Raw genomic sequence first — 20,025 nt, 5'->3', positions numbered from 1 at the left:
TGATCTGATATAGAGAAAGCATAAAAATATATATAAAACATATCAAAAGAAAAATCAGCACAAAAAAAACAACTGAACAACAAAAACCAACCAGCTGCTTCCAATCCTCTATTGATATCAGCCTCTGTCAGCTTTAAATCTATGTGCTGTCCATCTGAATTGATTTTCTGCAGAGTATTTGCACAGAGATATCTGGCAGCCTTTGCAATACCCTCTTTTCCATCACAGATAGAAAGGAGTTCTACCGTCATTATTGGCTGTTCTGTAATTTGAGATTCGGACATCCATTTTTCATGTTCCTGTCATTTACATTTTCTAAAGATTTTAATAAATAGACACAACTACAAGCATGAGGCCAGAAAATCTAAAAGGTTTGAAATGTATAGATAACACCCATCTCATATTAATCTTGCATGAAGGAAAAGGCTCGTCTTTGATTACTACTGGCAGGGGAATTTTATTTCATATAAAGTGGTGGCTGGATGAAAACACCCTAACTCTTAAAATGTTCTAGGAGTCATTGTGGCAGTAAACGAGTATACAAATACCTCCCATGTGCTGATTAATTGTATCTGTGTGCTCAGACTACTCAAAGTCTTCTCAAGACTCCTCTTAGATTGTTTCAATAGCCCTGGAAATACAAAGATCCTTATGAATCAACACATGCATTAAAACCATACTGAAATTAGCTTTTATCAGTTTCTTGCCATGTGAAATATAAATTCTAAATGGAAGCAATGCAGCCAGTAGAGAGAAATAACACTAATAACCATGTTTTTATCCAACTAATGAAGAACAAAAACAATATTGCTTTAGATGCAACTCTTACATAAGCAGCAAAATTGCTTCAACTGACACATGATAAACATTCAAGTGACATTATTTGACATGGTAAGGCCCACCTAACAAATAATCGAGGCCATGTTATGAAGAAAAGATTGAAAATTTGTTAACCTTTGGTTGTTCCACAAGTGTTTTCACCTAGTGACGGTAGTGCTTCAAGTGATGTGGAGGGCTTGTGGTCCCTGTTGCTGGACAAACTAGCAGGTCTTGTAAAGAGGCAAGAACTAGAGGGCACATCACCACCTTGGGACAGAGCCCACTGTCACTACAGCCTATGTCCCCTTCTCTTCTCGGATCTTCATCAAAGGGAGGAGTCCCAGTATCCTCACTTGAGATTGATGTATCTAGGATAGGGTTGAAGTGAGGCAAGGTGGCTCATTCAATGTAAAGGTTCAATGGAAGTACCAGCTTTAGGAGAAGCTAGGAAGACTTCCAAGAAAAACCCCTTGAATGGAAGGCTACAAGAGACCTAGGGTTGAGATATATGATGATATATAGGCACATCCAAGGTCAAGGTAGGCAAGAGAAAAGGCTTAAGAATGATATACTTCAACAAGTATTAAAGTTCAAGCTTTCAAAGAATCCCTAAGCTGAAGGATTAGCACCTAGGGTTCCCTCTTGATGCGATGGCTAGGGCATCAAATCTTGTGGAGAATTCACCATGAGAATTGCCTCAAATCTGGAGAAGATATAGAGGAAAGACCCACGCGGAAGCTTGTCCAAACAGTTTTGCAAAAAGCTCTTCTCTCATGCAATTTGCATCAAGCCCTAGGTATGCCTCATCCTTGAAGGGGTGACAAAAAGAAGGGGAGGAAAGGTGAAAATAAAGATGATTCGTTGAGTTGAGAGTGATCACGAAGGATTTAGAACCAATGCCTAGCTATTGGGAGAATTGGAGTCAAAATGATTTTGATTTGTTAACCTCGCTCTTCAAGGAGTCCTAGAGGCAACTTCACTAGCCCTAATGGAGGCAACTACACGGCTACTCTAGAAATTTACACTTTGTTGGTAATAATTAATGGAGTTTCAAGGATGAAAAAGGAAATATAACCTCTAGGAACATTCATTCATTATCCATGAATAACACATGGAAATTTTCCAATAGCTCCAATGTCCTAACAAAATTTCATTAATTAGGGCACATTAAAGACCATAAGACAAGATTCTATGCATTAGATTTTCATCAAAAAAATCAGAAATATAGCATTAAATTGCATTTACAAGACAATGAAGAATATATCCATCCATCAAAATGTCAAAAGAAGCTCCAAGAGAGATAGCGAAATTTTTCCAAACATCAAAATGCATTTAATTTGTACAAATCACTCCACAAATTGCAGGCTGAATACCTCTAATTCAGCTTGTTGAAAATCCAAGTGATGATGAGTTTCAAATGAGAGAGATGATCTCTTATTTATACAAGCCTCATGAGTTCGAATTCCTAAAGAAGAAGCCCCTAAAGAGTCAAATGAGGTAACAAACCCTTGGTTACAAGCCAACCAAAATAGCTTTAACAATAATTATTATTTTATTTCTCTTTTATCCCATGGTAAGTGCTCTCCAATGCTAGCATTGAGGCCTCATGTACTGAGAATGAGGGTGACGGCCTCAAAAGTGATGAACAAGAGGGGGAAACCCTCCAAAAGCTACAAAACATCTCCAAACCCCAATTTGGGATTTGTGGGCTCCAAATGGGTCTCCAAATGGCTCAAGATCAAGTCGATGCTCCATCAATGAGGGCTAGAAAATGACCAATGCCCTCCCATGTCTCCACGAGTGAGACAAAACCTCATCTAGGCCCTGGATCAACTGCCAAGTGTCGGGTAAAATATGTAGCCGGTTGGGCAATGTGGCCCCAGTGCATCATCATCCCTGTATAACTGGGGCACGAACAAGCAATATGGTGGTGATGAAGAAGCCCATGGTGTGGAAATCAATGCTTTGCATCGCTAGAGGCCCATGGCTCTCAACGTCCACCCTACAAGTGCCATTATGACCCTCTGGAGGGCTTTGATCTTGTATGGGAGACAAAGTCCAAGATGAAGACCCACCTACTGTGAAAATTCCGAAAACCGAAATCCTATTACAGCAACTGGAAATTACTCTCCTAATTGTTAATTTAATTTAACAATTTATTTATTGTTTCCTACAGCAAATACTGAATAAATCACACTACAACCTACACAAACAAAACTACGAAAGAATAAACACTTGGAAGAATGCTAGCACACACACATAAAATAACACAATCATTTTTGGACCAATGTCCTCGGAAAAACCCAACTTGGGAAAACTGGTGTAGTAGCTGAGGGTTTTAATATTAAGCAACAGTGAAATAATCTGAGTACAACTGGATGCCGAAACTGGCAATCCTACAAAGAAATACTAGCAAGAAAAATATAGTGAGGAAAATCCCTCACTCCACAAGCAAATTTGGCCTCTGACCTCAGCTCAAATTGTGTCGTCCAAACTAGCCCTGTGCAACTACTGCGTCACCCTAGCGCAGTGCCTTCTGCACTCATTCGAACCAGCTTCTCCTCAAGTCATCTAGTCTGCTGTTGTCTAGTAAAGTGTCTCTCCTGGCCTTCGGGACCTTTGCCCTGCTTCTAGTACTCAAACTCGTCTTTTCCCAGCAGATTTAAAATTGCCCCTAGAGGCTACTGCGTTGCTCTGCGTCAGCCTCACTATGGCTCACTTGCCTCTCTGCAAATGCACTCACCAAATCTAGAATCCTTCATCCGGCTTCACTATCTTTGCCCCTCTCTCACTGCTTCGATCTCACTGGCTCTCTCTCCAGCAACTAACTGCTGCTACTCTGGAAATCGAACTGCTCAAGTGTCTTCTCCAAGTGCCCATCGATTTCTTCTTATAATCCTTTGTCGGGGCTCCAACGGCCAAGATTAAATCTTAATCGATGGCTAGGAATAACTTGAAGTCGATCTGTGTGAGTTTCTAGATTATTCACGCCTTAGCTTAATTAATTCTGATTAATTAACCATATTCCCTAAGTTTAGACTTAAGAAATATTTAAAAATTGGCTAATAATCTAATTAAGACATTTCTAGGTGGAATTTCTGTAAATGATTTCTGGGTTTTGAAGATCTCATGTTTTCTAGTCTCTTCACAAAATTTCAAGGCTAGAACACATTCGATGCTACAAAACTAACACTCCCTCTTAGCAAGGAATGTGTTCTAGTGCTCTACTACCCATCCTGTAGTAGGACCCTATCTCTACATCATGTCCTGTCACTTTTTATATGTCTCGATGTTGCTGCCCACCAACCACTGCGCAACTCTGATATGTGTTGCATCTGTGTTGTTGTTGACCCTGCCATACTGTTTCCAGCACTGCATCTGCATTATAACTCCCTCTCATCTATTGTTGCTGCAACTGCAATAACTACAACTAAGAAGCATCCTAAATATTGAATCAACTGTGATCAATATGATGCATCTGTCACCCAAGTCTTTGGTTGCTGCTAGTATCTGCACTGTCACTGAAGAATCTACACTCCTGCTAACTCTACACTCTTCCAACTGCACTGCTGCCAACTCTGCACTACGCTCCCCAGCATATGACTGCTACTAGTCTGCAACTGTCATTCGGCCTCTGACTGCATCCACTGCCACTGATCCATCCTGCTACTAAATATTGTGGGCCCCCATAGCCAGGTAAATGATCCATGAGGTGGACCTCCTCAAGGATCCAACCCATTTTCAGCAGCTATACTTGAAGACAAAAGAAGAAGACCATTGTACCAACTATCTCTCTCTCTTGAAGATATCATTGAAGGCTCTTGAAAAACATTGACAAGCTCTTATTCATTCATCATTGAAGAAGTCATCATAGCATCTTGAAGACATTATTAAAGACATCACAGTAGCAACCATCACTCAAGAACATCCTTGGAGACATTGGAAACATCATCAACATTCTTGGAGCGCTCTTATAACAACCTACTCTCCTTTGACAAGTAAGTAGTTTACTACATTCTATGTCTCAACCTCCTAGTCAAATGGCATCTATCTGTAAGGAAGGCAACAAGCTTGATGGAGCCTCTAATTTCAAGGCTTGGAAAAAGAGAATTGATTTGGTTCTCACAGAAAATGAAGTCATGGATTTCGTTCTAGGCAAAGTTCCAGCACCAAATAGGACAATGCTCAAGAAGAGGCCAAGTACAATAAGGGAGAGATTAAGGCTCAAAGAATACTCTTTAAGTCCATCAAGGATCACCTCATCTCCTTTGTTTCAGATTTATGTACCAAAGTTGTCTATAACTGTTAAAATTGGCAACTAGGGTCAAACTCCATGTGGGTCATCTTATTTATGGCAATTGATATTTTTCATGGACTCCTCTCATCGAGAGGTGTAGGATTGATCTAAAGATCATCTGATTCCAATAAGTATTCATGGAGATATGAATTTATTTGTGTTATGGGACAACTACCAAATAACCCCCACTTGTGCTCAACATTTTAGTATAAAAGGAGGTGGCTTGATAGTCATTTGGACACACTTCACTCTTGATTTCTCTCCACTTGCTTTGAGTTTTAGTGGCAAGAGAAATCTAAGAGGATGAAGCCCTAAATGCAGGTCTAGAAGGAGACCCTATACGCAGCAAAAGAAGGATGCCCTAGTCACTGTCATAATGAAGCCTAGCTGCAAGTCTTGTGAAGGTTTGGCCACAGTTCAAAGTGAGATCTATCCACTATTTAGGGGAGCTTCAATACGTAGCAAGGTAGCCCTTATCTTGGAGCCCTAGCCACAAATATAAGGAAGGGTTATAGCTCAGCTTTGGAGGAGCCATAGCTGATGTAATAATGTTCCCTAGTTGCAGTGTATTCATAGATAAATGCAATCATGATGCTCTAACCCTATACGCTGTTATGGAAGGGTTTCTAGTCATGGAGGACAACCCTAAGATGCAGCAAAGAGGCTACCATAGCGATGCAATTTGGGGACTGTGTTAAGTGCTCATGGAAGGATATATGAGTTGTTGGTTTAGGGTAACCGAAGTGCTGGTTGGAGGGCCGAGGGTTTGTTCTTGAAGGCCGAGACAGGGAGGACAAGTTTCAGGGCCGTTTGAGGTGGTTCTTGGGTGGAGAAGCCTTGGGAGAGGCAGCGTGGATTCTTGTGGTTAGGCCGCAGGCCCTACCTCACTGTTGAAGGGCAGCGTAGGATATATTGAAGGTTGTTCATGCCCAGAACAACATCAAGTCAGGTGAGCATCTCTCCTAGTATAGGTCGCAGCCAAGGAGGGTTGTTTGGGTGACTGTTTAGGGGCTGCCAATATGCCCTAACCAGTCACAGTCACAACAGCTATATTGCAGACCTAAAACTATAGTAAGTCATAGTGATAGTGTAGTAAGATGCATGAGCAGCATGATGCAGTAAGGTGCATAAAGAAGCATGATAAATGCAATTACTGTTGTAGGAAGCATGGATGTTGTACAGTGCAGCACATTGGTACAGCTTGGTGATGATGAGCATGATGTGAATAGTGCAACAACAAAATGTATTGAAGTAACGTGTTGAAGTGATGATATATTGCAGTATACATTGAGCATAGTGATGGGCACAATCATGATTAGTGAAGCATGATGAGATGCAGCATAGTGATGATGGGTGCAGCATGGTGCATCACGATGAGGTGCAACATGATGATGAGGTGCAACACAATGATAGGTGCAGCATGGTGATGGAGTCACCTTGGAGAATCAATTGAAGCAGCATGTCTTCAACTGAGTTCAGCTACCTCATGTATCATCTTCTTAGAGATGATCTCTGCTCTTATTTAGATAAGGCAATATGTTGACTTCTTATGTATATGTACTATCTCTCTCTCTCCTGAACTATTGAAGAACATATAAGAAGAATTGATCAAGGGTTTCCCCACATTGGGGTTTGTCCTTGGCTAGCACCACATCTTGTGTCCTCTTGTCTTGGCTTGTCTTCTGCGATTTATGTTTATGTTCTATCTGCATTTTACTATCATGCTAAATGTGATTGCTAATCTGGAATTGATATTGAGCTAATATGGAAAATTGAAGTAAATTTGCTATCAGCATAGAACATACCTAAAATTAACATGGTATCAAAGCTGAGGCGAAGACAAAGCCCAAGCAAGAGTGAAAGAGCAATCATCGAAGACAGTGGGAAAGGACAAAAGGATCAACGAATTCCTCATCCCTCTTCAAATTCACCTTAGAGATGATCTTTGCTCTTATTTAGATAAGTCAATATGTTGACTTCTTATGTATATGTACTATCTCTCTCTCTCTGCTGAACTATTGAAGAACATATAAGAAGAAAAGATCAAGGGTTTTCCCACATTGGTGTTTGTCCTTAGCTAGCGCCACATCTTGTGTCCTCTTGTCTTGGCTTGTCTTCTACGATTTATGTTTATGTTTTATCTGCATTTTACTATCATGCTAAATGTGATTGCTAATCTAGAATTGATATTGAGCTAATATGGAAAATTGAAGTAAATTTGCTATCAACATAGAACATACCTAAAATCAACATGGTATTAGAGCTAAGGCGAAGACAAAGCCCAAGCAAGAGTGAAAGAGCAATCATCAAAGACAGTTGGAAAGGACAAAAGGATCAATGGATTCCTCATCCCTCTTCAAATTCACCAAGGGTGAAGTTGAAGCAGAGAATATTATTCAAGTGGCGCAGCGAAAGCATCTGATGGCCTACCTAAAGATCACTTCAATGGGAAGTCCAGACCTAAGGGTGGAAGGAAAGGCAGATGCCTTGCTTGCAATAAGTTCGGCCATTATGAGAAGAAGTGTCCGAATGGTAGGGACACATCACTTGTTGATGATAACAATCATTCCAGCGACATCTTCAATGATCAAAGGAATGCAAGTCATCAAGGAAATGGCCAACTCTTCAAAGAAAGCAAGGAACCCTAGGTATGAAGAATCAAAAGTTGTTCTTGATAAGATAAAGAAGCATTATCTTATATTGACCCTCTCCTTCAGACTCTTTGGGAATCTGGCTTATTGATTGTAGTGCTTCAAGGCACTTCATCAGATAGAAGGGTGCTCTCTCTAATTTGGTAGAGATGGAAACAATCGTGGGATTATACTTGGAGTCAATGCCACCTATCCCGGAAAGGGTGTAGGGAATGTTACCCCTCAATTGAATGAGGGTAACTCGATTCATTTACAAGAATCTCTTTTATGTACCTGATCGCAAGAAGAACCTGGTGTCCATTTCGACAATGGAAATCAAAGGTTTCAGGGTGGCATTCATCGATGGAAAGGTACGTGTTTGAAAATGGAATTTTCAAAGATGCTTTTACTCATGGGTTCAGGGTTGGCAATTTGTATCAAGTTGCAAGAAGTCCATTGGGGACCATGTCAGTTGACACATCTCATCTATAGCACCAGAGGTCTACTTATTATGGGGCCCTACCCGATGTGAGTCAGATGGTGACAGGGATGCCTGAATTCAAGAAGAGCATGAAGGTACATGTCTGAGATGTACCGAAGGAAAATCTTACAAGGGGACCACAAGTTTGGAACAACCTGAGGGGTTTGAGATTCATGATCGGGAATCTCACATATGCAGGTGGAAGAAAGCCCTCTATGGCTTGAAGAAAAACACCCCGAGCTTGATATCAGAGGATTGATAGCTGTCTGATGAAGCTGATATTCACTAGGAGTGAAGCCGATCCAAACCTTTGCTTGAAGGTTGTTGATGATAGACCTCTCATACTGGCACCTTCTGAGGACGACCTCTTTCTGACAGGTGAGGACCCTCTCATTTGCAAAAGTAAGGAGTTGGATTCCGGATTTGGAATGGTGAACTGCAAGCCCGTGACTACCTTGATGGAGCTTAACTTTCAGAAGTTATGTGGTAGGGATGGCAGCCCTGATTTGGGAAATGCCTCTGAGTTTCATAAACTCATTCTAGCATTGATGTTCTTGGTGAACTCCCATCTGAATATATGTTTTGCAGTTAGCATGTTAAGCTCATATATGGTTGAGCCTCATTGGATTGGTGCCAAGAATCTTCTGAGATATCTTCGGGGCACAATCTCTCATGGATTGAGATACACTGCCGGAAATGTGAAGCTGCATGATTATTCGAATGTTGACTAGGCAGGCAGTGTGAAGGATCGCAAGAGCACTTCTGAGTGTTGGTTCTCGTTGGGTTCTGCTACGATATCCTGGATGAGCAAGAAGCAGAAGACAGTTGCTTTAAGCACCGCTGATACCGAATACATAGCTACGAGTATGACCTCGTGTGAAGCTGCCTAGTTGAGGAAGCTCCTCAATGAGCTATTTGTACACATGATGGACACCACCGTGATCTTCTGTGACAACCAGAGGGGGATTCGATTATTGAGGAATCCTGTATTCTATGATCGCTCCAAGCATATAGACATCAGGTACCACTTTATCTAGGATATGGCACATCAATGAGCAAGAAGGCTCCATCGCATTGGGACTGATGTGCAGGTCGTTGACATTCTGTCGAAGCCCATGGGAAAGGTCAAATTTGTGACTTTCCGAGAACGACTAGGAGTCGTGGAGAGACTCTCTCTTAAGGGTCCTATATGATATGGACATTGAGCTCTGGGAGCTCCAGGGGGCTTAGGGGTACATCATGGAGAGACGAGAAACCATAGGGTGAGTGGTCCAGCCTTCCCCTAGTGATTTGTTGTGTACAGGGTGAGTGGTTCAGCCTTCCCCTGGAATACCCCTTGCAACATGTAGGTAGGATGAGTGGTTCATCCTTCTCCTGCTGAGACATCCTACCCATGCAGTCTGGGACCCATGGGAAGTACCTCTCATCTGGCCAATGAGCAGGGAAATGAGAATAGGAACCATAGTAGTACCGATGGACGCATTGTGTTACTACCGTACTCCCTATGCTAGGATGATATTGATCTGGGATCAATGAAACTGACTTCGGGTCAGTATGAGTGGTTTGAGACACTCTCTTTTGATATTGATATGGGATCAATGAAACTGACTTCAAGCCAGTATGAGTGGTTTGAGACACTCTCTTGTGATATTGATCTGGGATCAATGAAACTGACTTCGAGTCAGTAAGAGTGATATAACTCACTCTCTTTTGGAACTGATCTAGGATCAGTAAGAGTGGTATGACACACTCTCTTCATATGGGACTGACTTCGGGTCAGTAGAGAATGGTATGAGACATTCTCGATCAATTCTTCTTCTTCATGGTTCAGCAGAGCAGAGCAGTGCAAAGCAGTGTAGGGCACTGATGGCAAAGATAGTACAGTCTGGCAGATGGATCAGCAGATGGAGTTCTCCCTAGTTGAGAGGGAGTGTTAAAATTGGCAACTAGGGCCAAACTCCATGTGGGTCATCTTATTTATGGCAACTGATATTTTTCTTGGACTCCTCTCATCGAGAGGTGTAGGATTGATCTAAAGATCATCCGATTCCGATAAGTATTCATGGAGATATGAATTTATTTGTGTTATGGGACAATTCGTCAAGGTCGGCCAGCAACCAAATAACCCCCACTTGTGCTCAACGTTTTAGTATAAAAGGAGGTGGCTTGATAGTCATTTGGACACACACTTCACTCTTGATTTCTCTCCACTTGTTTTGGGTTTTAGTGGCAAGAGAAATCTAAGAGGATGAAGCCCTAAACGCAGGTCTAGAAGGAGACCCTATACGCAACAAAAGAAGGATGCCCTAGCCGCTGTCATAATGAAGCCTAGCCGCAGGTCTTGTGAAGGTTTGGCCGCAGTTCAAAGGGAGATCTATCCACTATTTAGGGGAGCTTCAATACACAGCAAGGTAGCCCTAGTCGCAAATCTAAGGAAGGGTTATAGCTCCGCTTTGGAGGAGCCATAGCTGATGTAATAATGTGCCCTAGCCACAGTCTATTCATAGATAAATGCAGTCATGATGCTCTAACCCTATACGTTGTTATGAAAGGGTTTCTAGTCATGGAGGACAACCCTAAGATGCAACAAAGAAGCTACCACATTGAAGCAGTTTGGGGACTGTGTTAAGTGCTCATGGAAGGATATACGAGCTGCTGTTTTAGGGTAACCAAAGTGCTGGTTGGAGGGCCGAGGATCTGTTCTTGAAGACTGAGATAGGGAGGATAAGTTTCAGGGCTGTTTGAGGTGGTTCTTGGGTGGAGAAGCCTTGGGAGAGGCAGCGTAGATTGTTGTGGTTAGGCCGCAGGCCCTACCTCGCTATTGAAGGGCAGCGTAAGGTATATTGAGGCTTGTTCATGCCCGGAACAACATCAAGTCAAGTGAGCATCTCTCCTAGTATAGGTCGTAGCCAAGGAGGGTTGTTTAGGTAACTGTTTAGGGGCTACCAATATGCCCTAACCAGTCATAGTCACAACAGCTATATTGCAGACCTGAAACTACAGTAAGTCATAGTGATAGTGCAGTAAGATGAAGGGGCAGCATGATGCAGTAAGGTGCATAAAGAAGCATGATAAATGCAATGAATGTTGTAGGCAGCGTGGATGTTGTATAGTGCAGCACATTGGTATAGCTTGGTGATGATGAGCATGATGTGAATAGTGCAACAAAGAAAGGTATTGAAGCAACATGTTGAAGTGATGATACATTGCAGTATACATTGAGCACAGTGACGGGTACAGTCATGATTAGTGAAGCATGATGAGATGCAGCATAGTGATGATGGGTGCAGCATGGTGCAGCACAGTGAGGTGCAACATGATGATGAGGTGCATCGCAATGATAGGTGCAGCATGATGATGTAGTCACCTTGGAGAATCAGTTGAAGCAGCATATCTTCAACTGAGTTCAGCTACCTCATGTATCATCTTCTTAGAGATGATCTCTGCTCTTATTTAGATAAGTCAATATGTTGACTTCTGATGTATATGTACTCTCTCTCTCTCTCTCTCTGCTGAACTATTGAAGAACATATAAGAATAATTGATCAAGGGTTTCCCCACATTGGGGTTTGTCCCTAGCTAGCGCCACATCTTGTCTTGGCTTGTCTTCTGTGATTTATGTTTATGTTCTATCTGCATTTTACTATCATGCTAAATGTGATTGCTAATCTGGAATTGATATTGAGCTAATATGGAAATTGAATTAAATTTGCTATCAGCATAGAACATACCTAAAATTAACAATAACAAGCTTGTGAGATTTATTCCGTCAATGCTACAGGTCAGAAAATATCTTTAAGGGATCAAATTTATAGAAAAAGAATATCAAAAGATGAAGATGTGGCCTCAACCTTATGAAAATCTCAAAATTGAAGGATCAACTTCAAGGGCTTGGAGAAGTCATATGTGATTCTGAATTAATCACTTCCGTACTCAATGCCCTACCTCCATATTGGAGTGGTTTTGTAAGTAGCATCTACGGAAGAAAAGAAACCCTGTCATTTAAAGAACTTTGGGCATGATGTGTTCTAGAAGAAGCAAGGTTAGAGGCCAAGGACGACACCAAAGCCAATAATGAAAATGGTCAAGCTTTTGTTGCTAGATCAAGGAAGAAGTTTGGAAGATTTGCAAGATTTGAACCCCGTCATAGAGACAATAACAACAACAATAATCAACCACGTGGAAACCAAGACATGTCTAAAGAGCAATGCTTTGGTTGCAATGAATATGAACATTATAAAAGAGATAGTCCCAAAGATCCTAAGAACAAAAAGAACAACAAGAGGAAAGACAGAAGTGAAGCTCACAATGCAGAAGATGAAGCCGAGAAGAAACCGATGATTGAAGACAACAAGGACCTTTACTATCGAAGAATTTGGCAAATACTTGGCTTGCAGTTAAACTAGCAGTTACAGTTACACTTGTGTAGAATATTCTTGGGATTCGCAAATTATAGAAGAAGCATAATAGCATTGAAAGAAATAGAATCTACATGGAGTTGTAGAAGGAACACTCAATTGCATATCTTCACAAAGAATTGAAAGCAGTCATAAGTATTTTACAGTCATTGAAGCAACTAGTTTCATGAATATTTATAAGCAGTCATCTAACAAGCAAGAACTACAAGATTCTCAATAGAAGCAGAACTATAGCAGAGTCAGGATCATTATGCAGCATTATGGAACTCTCTCCAGCATGATATTTTGTTGCAAGCATCAATCCAGTGATATCGCCAGCATTTGACATTTGAATGAAAGAATCAAAGAAACATAGCAAAAGTCTATTCTACAAGAAGAGCAGACAGCTTATCAATATGCATTGAAGAAAAATCTAGAAGCAGCATGGAAGCATAAATAAGGTTACTCTTATCAAAAGGGAGGAATCTCATCATTCTACATTTCATGGACATCATCTTCAAGGAAGATTAAAGAAGTAGTTTGATGGCAGCTTGGAAGGAAGAAGTACACTTACCTTGCAGGAAGTTTTCATAAACATCCTGTAATCAGCTATCTCAAAAGAGGACTCATATCTTCAGAGGGAGTTGAAGGAAGAACATGATGCATTTAGATCAGAAATGTACTTGGGCAGAAAGTCAATAGCAAAAGCATGATATGTCTTGGTCATATAGTTGAAAAGGAAAGTCAAGACTCTTCTAGATGGTTGTTTGACATATGGCAGCAGAACAGATTATTGGCAGAACTTATGTTGACACTACTATTGGTTGTTATTCAATGTGAAAATAAGTAATGTGAAGGAAGACCTCAGAGGGAGCCAGAAGCAAGGATTGACTTAAAAGAATCCTACAACTTGATTCAAGGATACATATCGATTACTCTTGGCAACTCTGATAATGAGGAATGACATCAATAATGTTTGGGATATGGTATGGCTTCCAGGAAGAATATAATAAATATATAGCTTAAGTGTGTATAAGCTAAAAAAGGCAGCGAACTGATACAAGAAGTCATGAGACAGTATGTTATCACTTCATGATATGTCGGATTCGATATTGATAAAGAAGTTCTCCCACCCCAGCCAGAAAGAGGGAGCTATAATTGGTTCTACATTGATTGGTTTGACAGGTACTGTTGCTGATAAAGATACTACTAATGATAATTAGAAGCTGATATGATTTCTTGATAGAACATGGAAGCAGAATTCTGTGAAGACTTGTGCAAATCAACTATGAAAAAATTTGGCTCCTTAAGAGGTTTGATGAACTATTTCATGACACGTGGAATCGATGTAAAGATTGCCAAGAAGGTCAAAGTGCTTTATGATTCAAGAGTATGATAGGAGTCAAGAAGCTTCAATAGATCTCCAGTAAGCACTGTTAGTCGATGCATTGATCAGTATTTTTTAGACAAGCTTAGGCTTATGGTTATTTCTTTGTGTTTGAGAGGGAGTGAAGGCCTCCTCCTTAGTTGAGAGGAAGTGAGGGTGGACACCATATTCTCCATGTGTCATGCACTATGGCCAAGACTAATAGTCATAAGCCTAGTGAAGGCACTGGTAAGGAGAATGGTGGATTGGATAAGCATCTAGGACCGATATTCTTTGAGGATTTGTATCCAAGATAAGAATAGTCTCGAGGACCGATATTCTTTGAGGATAGGGTATCCAAGATAAGAATAGTCCTGTGAGGACATACCTGGTGAACATCTAGATGGGGTATGTGCCTAGAGAGGCAGTGGTGTCCAAATTTATGCCTCTCAGCATTGTGCTCTAATCTAGTGGAGAGATAGAGCTTGTTAGTCAAAGCTTTGCTATTTTTGACAATGCTAGTTATGATGGGGTATGTGCCTAGAGGGGCAGTGGTGTCCAAATTTATGCCTCCCAGCGTTGTGCTCTAATCTAGTGGAGAGATAGAGCTTGTTAGTCAAAGCTTTGCTATTTTTGACAATGCTAGTTATGATGATGCTTATCAATCTGAATCCCTTCTTATGAGGATATTTCAATTCGAGAGTATCCTGTTGTGTCATTATGAAGACCTCCCTAGTTAAAAGGGAGTGTTGGAAATGTAACTAATGTCGGTCTTCATAATGTAATTTTTGATGTACTTAATATATTCATTTATTACATTCATTATTATTATTTCATTTCTAGTCAAAGCATGTTCTTCACACTTATAGGGTTTATTGAGTCAAAAGAAAATTTATTATGAGTCAAAGAAATGTAATTGAGTCAATGTCTCATTTGGACTTCTTGTAAGAAAAAGAAAATTATTTTATATTTGACTTAAAAAGAGTCAAAATGTCCACCATAGACCAAGTCTCCCTCCTGGGCAAGTCAGCCTAAAGGGGCAGCTTTTCAACCTTCCTGGACAAGTATAAATACAAGGCAATTTGACCTCATTTGATCACTCATCCATCACTTCGATTTCTGTGCAAGAAGAAGAATAAAAATCAGTGAAAGTCAAAGGAGAGAAATTTCTTGTTTTCTGCCTTAATCTGTCCACACTTGTGAATTTTCTGCAGTTTTTCAGAGCTGTTACAGGGCCGAAATTTGGCTATCACAGCAGGTCTGAAATTTTCAGAGGTTTGACCAGATTTCAGAAAAGTTTGACCAGCGTTGACTTTGTTGACTTTGACTTGTTGGAAGAAGGCTTGAAGGAGGGCTGACTTGGGGTCTTTGTGACAGTCTTGGTCTTGGTCTTGGTATTGGGTCTTGGATATCTCACTTTGATCTGATTCTATAAGAAGAGGATTTCTTGGGTTTTCCCCCTTGTGGGGTTTTGCCCTGGCTTGGAGCCTAATCTTTGTGTCTTTTGTCTCTTTGTGATCTTCATGTTTTGTACATTTTTGGTAATTGCTTGATGAAGAGAATATAAATTGAATAAAAATCCAACAAACATTCACAAGTAATTATCTAGTTAAGACAAATCAACCCTAATCTACAAGAACCGTGATTTCTCAACAGTGTCTACATCATTTATGATTTTCTTTTTTTTCTAATTTTCCTTCTATATGGTCTATATTCACTTGCTTGTTAAACTTAAAATGGTAATAAGCCTGTTTTTGTAAGGAGAAATAAAACAAAATATAAAGTGGGAGTCAATCAAACCCAAATCCATGCAAAGCCTATCCATACATTCAGTGAAAGATCAGTGGAGTAAGAAAATCTATTCTCACCTTCCATATCATAAAGAGACACATGTTGCACACCAATATCAGCTAGCCACATAAGAAGCTTACAAACTTTGGACATTTCAGTTTCAACTTCTTCACTTTCTATCACCACGCCCACAATTCGAGGCTTCTTTCTTTGTGAAGCCCTAGATTTTTTCAAAGGTTCCTTGGGAAACAAAAGAGACCTTGATTTTTCAATAATAGTTGCAATATATGCAATGACAATAAATATCAAGTGAAGAGTATGCCAGCAGAACAAGGCCAAAATATTCCATATATCTCTCCCTCCTGTTGTACTTAGTGGTGTACCCTGCAAATTTTTCAAGAAAACCCATAATTATATGTTGATTCAGTAAGAATTTGGAATATGATTCATAGTCATACTGTGATCTGAATGATAAATAAGGCATTCCAAGATCACATCCATATGATAAAAGACACGGAGTACAATAAAAACAGGGAGTTCATTTACGATCATAAAGACATTTTTTTCTTGAAACTTGGATAATATTATATCAAGGTGGCACTACTTCACAAAATTCAAAATGTGTTGGCAACCGAAACTTTTGGAGATTTGATCATATTCAAAAGAGAGAGAGAACACCAAAAAATAACAATGGACTTTTTATTTGCAAAGAAAAAATTAATGTCTGAATTATCTCTTGCTTCTTTAGGTGCAGTGACAGGTCTTCTTAGACAGCTAAGGAGTTCTTCAAGAAAACAAGCATACAGTTAGGTAAACTAACTATAACCAAATAATAGTATCATCAACAACTCTATCTGTGCAGAATTCAGATTAAATAGAGAACAGTGTTCATAATAACCCAAACATAACTGTGCATGAACTGCTCTAATCAAAGAAGTGTGATAAAAAGTAAAAAAGAATCCAGAGTAATGATACAAGAAAACAAAAACATCTAGCTGTAACAAGTGAATAAAGATCATTAAACAATTGTTGCAAATATCTCCGATTTCTCCCAATATTTTCAATTTTTCTCACAGTTTTTTATTGCCAATTTGTCCAATACTTTTTGAGTTACTTAGGTCTAAGTTTATTCTTGCCGATGATTTCCAATTTTCCCCCATACTTTTGATGAGTTTCTTTACAAACTATAGGCAATATATTCCCCAAAACAATATTTGCTGCATGGAATTAAACCATTGTAGTGCAAATAGAGAAACAGATATACAACTCTAGCCCGAATTTCCAAAAGCAATGGCATATCATAGTATAAATAGAATTACAACGTCAAACTAGTCAACTATGGTCTTCTGAACTAGCAACACTTGGGTCCACAAAACAACCCAAGAAAAGTGTGCTCCCATATTTTACAGTATTTTACATCAATCTATAAAGGTTGTAAATGCACAAAGTACAGCATATTCTCAAAACCCATGCAGAAGAGCTCCTACACAAGGGCACATGTACCTAAACCAAGCTCAACATTATTCGACCCTAAATATTTTCTTTGTCCTGATTCCTGAAGCATACAGGCTCAACAATATTTAAATGATATGGGAAAGAATACAGCATAATCAGCATCTACTGCTTCTTTCAATACAGTTGTTAAGGAGAGTCTTTGATCTGTGCACAACAACACAATGTAAAGGCACTCACATGAAAGTAAATAATCAAGGGGACAAGTATGCAATCATAAAGACACAATTGTCAGAACTGTACATGTACCTATACAGTATATTGTATTATGCATTTATAGAAGTACAAAACTGTTGGAGAGTGATAATATCTCCTATCATTACAATTATGATAAGCCACATTCATGATAAAGGGACCTTTACATTACAACAGGTTGTGAAAAATAATGCAAATAATGTCTGGCATTTATAGAAGTACAAAACTGTTAGAGAGTGATAATATATCCTATCATTACAATTATAATAAGCCACATTCATGATAAAGGGACCTTTACATTACAACAGGTTGTGAAAAATAATGCAACTAATGTCTGGCAGCAGGGTTGTGGAAATCTCCTGTCTATTGATCTATATGGAGCCTGGGTAGACAACTGGCAGTTATACCTTAATGAGCTGAAAAGAAATCAGGTTAGGTTACAGGATGCCGAGGCCACTCTGATGTGGGCAAAAAATAAACCCTCGTGAATGTATACTGCATGCTTGATATGAAATATTAATGGAACATGTCTGTCACAAAGAAATGTGGTGGTTGTTTAAATATATGTAAGAATAGGCTCCGAAGATGTCATGTCCCCATTTTTATTATTCTTCATGGTACAGCCAGGGTGGATATCCAGAATAGGGGATGGCCAGGTCAGTAGAGCAAGTTTATGTCATCAGGGGTCCCGATGGAGTTTTGAGGAGTTTTTATGGGATTTGATGGCATTCGCTTGTCATATTCCATCGTCAACACAGTTTGCCTTTCGTTCCGTTGCATTCCAACAACTTTAAAAAACCAGCATTATTATTGGGCATAACTTAATTAATTATGCTTGAGGTGGCATTCCGGGGAGATTAGTTGATGAAACATGCCAATCGTCCAATAGGTGGATCTCGAGCCAATCTTTGAACATTTGTGGGGATCCATGGAGTGTTGTCTATTGCTGTGGAGGCCCATGGCTCTCAACACACACCCTACATGTGCCAATGTAGCCCTCTGGAGGGTCAAGACCCCGTATAAGGAGGCCAAACCCAAGATGGAGACCACCTGCAATCCTACATAAGATTCAATGTGTCCCCTAGCCTTCCAGTACAAGAAGTCATCAAAGAAATCGAGTAAAAGAGCTTACGAACCATGGACCACAAATGGGAACTTGCCCTTCCATAATGGGCTTTGGCATGTGCTAATGTCTCCAAACTCCAAATGGGGTTAACCAAGTATCCTATTAGGTGGTTTCTACTTTTAAAGGGGGTAATATGTCCAAGCTACATCTTTTAAGAAGTGGTGGCATGCGATAAAAAGGTGAATGGAATAAGCAATGAGAAGGGGCAGCCCTGGGCCACATGCTAGGGTACAAGGGTAGCAAATAAAAGGGAAGCCCAAATTTGGGTATATAATGTATAGGAGGGAGCAATCGTGGTACATGAGGTACCCCGACCTTGATTTTTCAACCTTCTTTATATGCCTTTTGCCTTTTTATGATTTTCTTTAATTAACTGCTCGGGGCTCAAGGGGTAAGAGCATGATGTGTGAAATATAGCAGTGGATACCCCCTTTTAAGGTAGGGCGGTTCATTGCCCACAATCGGTTGAGACAATCATGGATTCCTATATGATGAAGGAGGCTCATAGAGCCTATAGGAACCAATGTGATGGCCATGATGATAGGGTAGCGCTCATGTATTTGCTTTTTCCCACGTGCTAAATGTGTTTGTCCCAGTGTTGCGGGGGAGCGCCCCCCCCCCCTTCGAACCCACTTCCGAAGCGCGCTCCGGGCGAGAGCGGCTTGGGAGCGCGTTCCCAAAATCGCTCCCGTAAAAAAATTTACGCTCCCTGGTCCGTTAGGGAGCAACTCAGGGAGCGATCGCTCCCGCGCTCCCGGAGCGTTTTTTAATGCCCGGGAGCGATCGGGGAGCGATCGCTCCCTGATCGCTCCCGGGCATTAAAAAACGCTCCGGGAGCGAATCGAGCCGCGCCGGGAGCGGTTCGGCGGAAAAAAAATCTGTCGGACCCGAAAAAAATTAAAAATTTTAGAAAAAAAATTTTGTTTTATAAGGCCAATGGGCCAAAAAACATTCATTATCACTTCATTGAGCAAGTTTGGAGCTGGAGCAAGAGCATTGGAGCGAAGAGCAAGTGTTGAGGAGCGAGGAGCAACTGCCAAGGAGCGAGGAGCAAGCCTGCAGAGGTAAGTAACTTAGTAATCTAGTTAGTTTAGCTGGTTAGGTAGTTAATTTAGTTGATTTAATTTAGTTGTTTGAGTTTAACTGTCTAAAAATCATGTATTTAAATTAAATTAATAAATTAAATTAATTAATCCCAATAAATTAAATTAATTTGCAGATTCAAGACTCAAAACCCTACAAACATCAAACACCATGGACCTGGGGATATTTATTGGCATTTTCCTCTTCCTGGTCCCTTTTATGGTTATTATGGTGGTGGAGAGTAGGAAACGGAGGGGGCCTCAAACTGAAGAGGTGGATGAAGAAGCCGGAGGAAGTCAAATGGGTGAAAACCCCAGTGAGGAGGAGG

At 40.3% G+C, this 20,025-nt stretch overlaps 1 protein-coding gene across 2 annotated transcripts in view; it reads right to left on the bottom strand.

Moving 5' to 3' along the window:
• Window positions 1-20,025, bottom strand: part of LOC149158954 (uncharacterized) — a 292,431-nt gene that overhangs the window by 83,729 nt on the left and 188,677 nt on the right. For both annotated transcript variants that reach the window (XM_089436378.1, XM_089436377.1), the window contains 3 exons: window positions 15,859-16,165; window positions 549-631; window positions 92-299 (listed from right to left, as the gene is read on the bottom strand). In XM_089436378.1, coding sequence (XP_089292504.1) covers window positions 92-299; window positions 549-631; window positions 15,859-16,165 — 598 coding nt within the window. The remainder of the gene's footprint in view (window positions 1-91; window positions 300-548; window positions 632-15,858; window positions 16,166-20,025) is intronic.

Source organism: Pinus tabuliformis, chromosome 5_2 (assembly GCF_031772625.1).
Source record: "Pinus tabuliformis cultivar Carrire ecotype Pingquan chromosome 5_2, CPIR1, whole genome shotgun sequence".
Classification (NCBI taxonomy): domain Eukaryota; kingdom Viridiplantae; phylum Streptophyta; class Pinopsida; order Pinales; family Pinaceae; genus Pinus; species Pinus tabuliformis.
The sequence above is the reverse complement of the archived record's forward strand: the minus strand, read 5'-3'. Positions and strand labels throughout refer to the sequence as shown.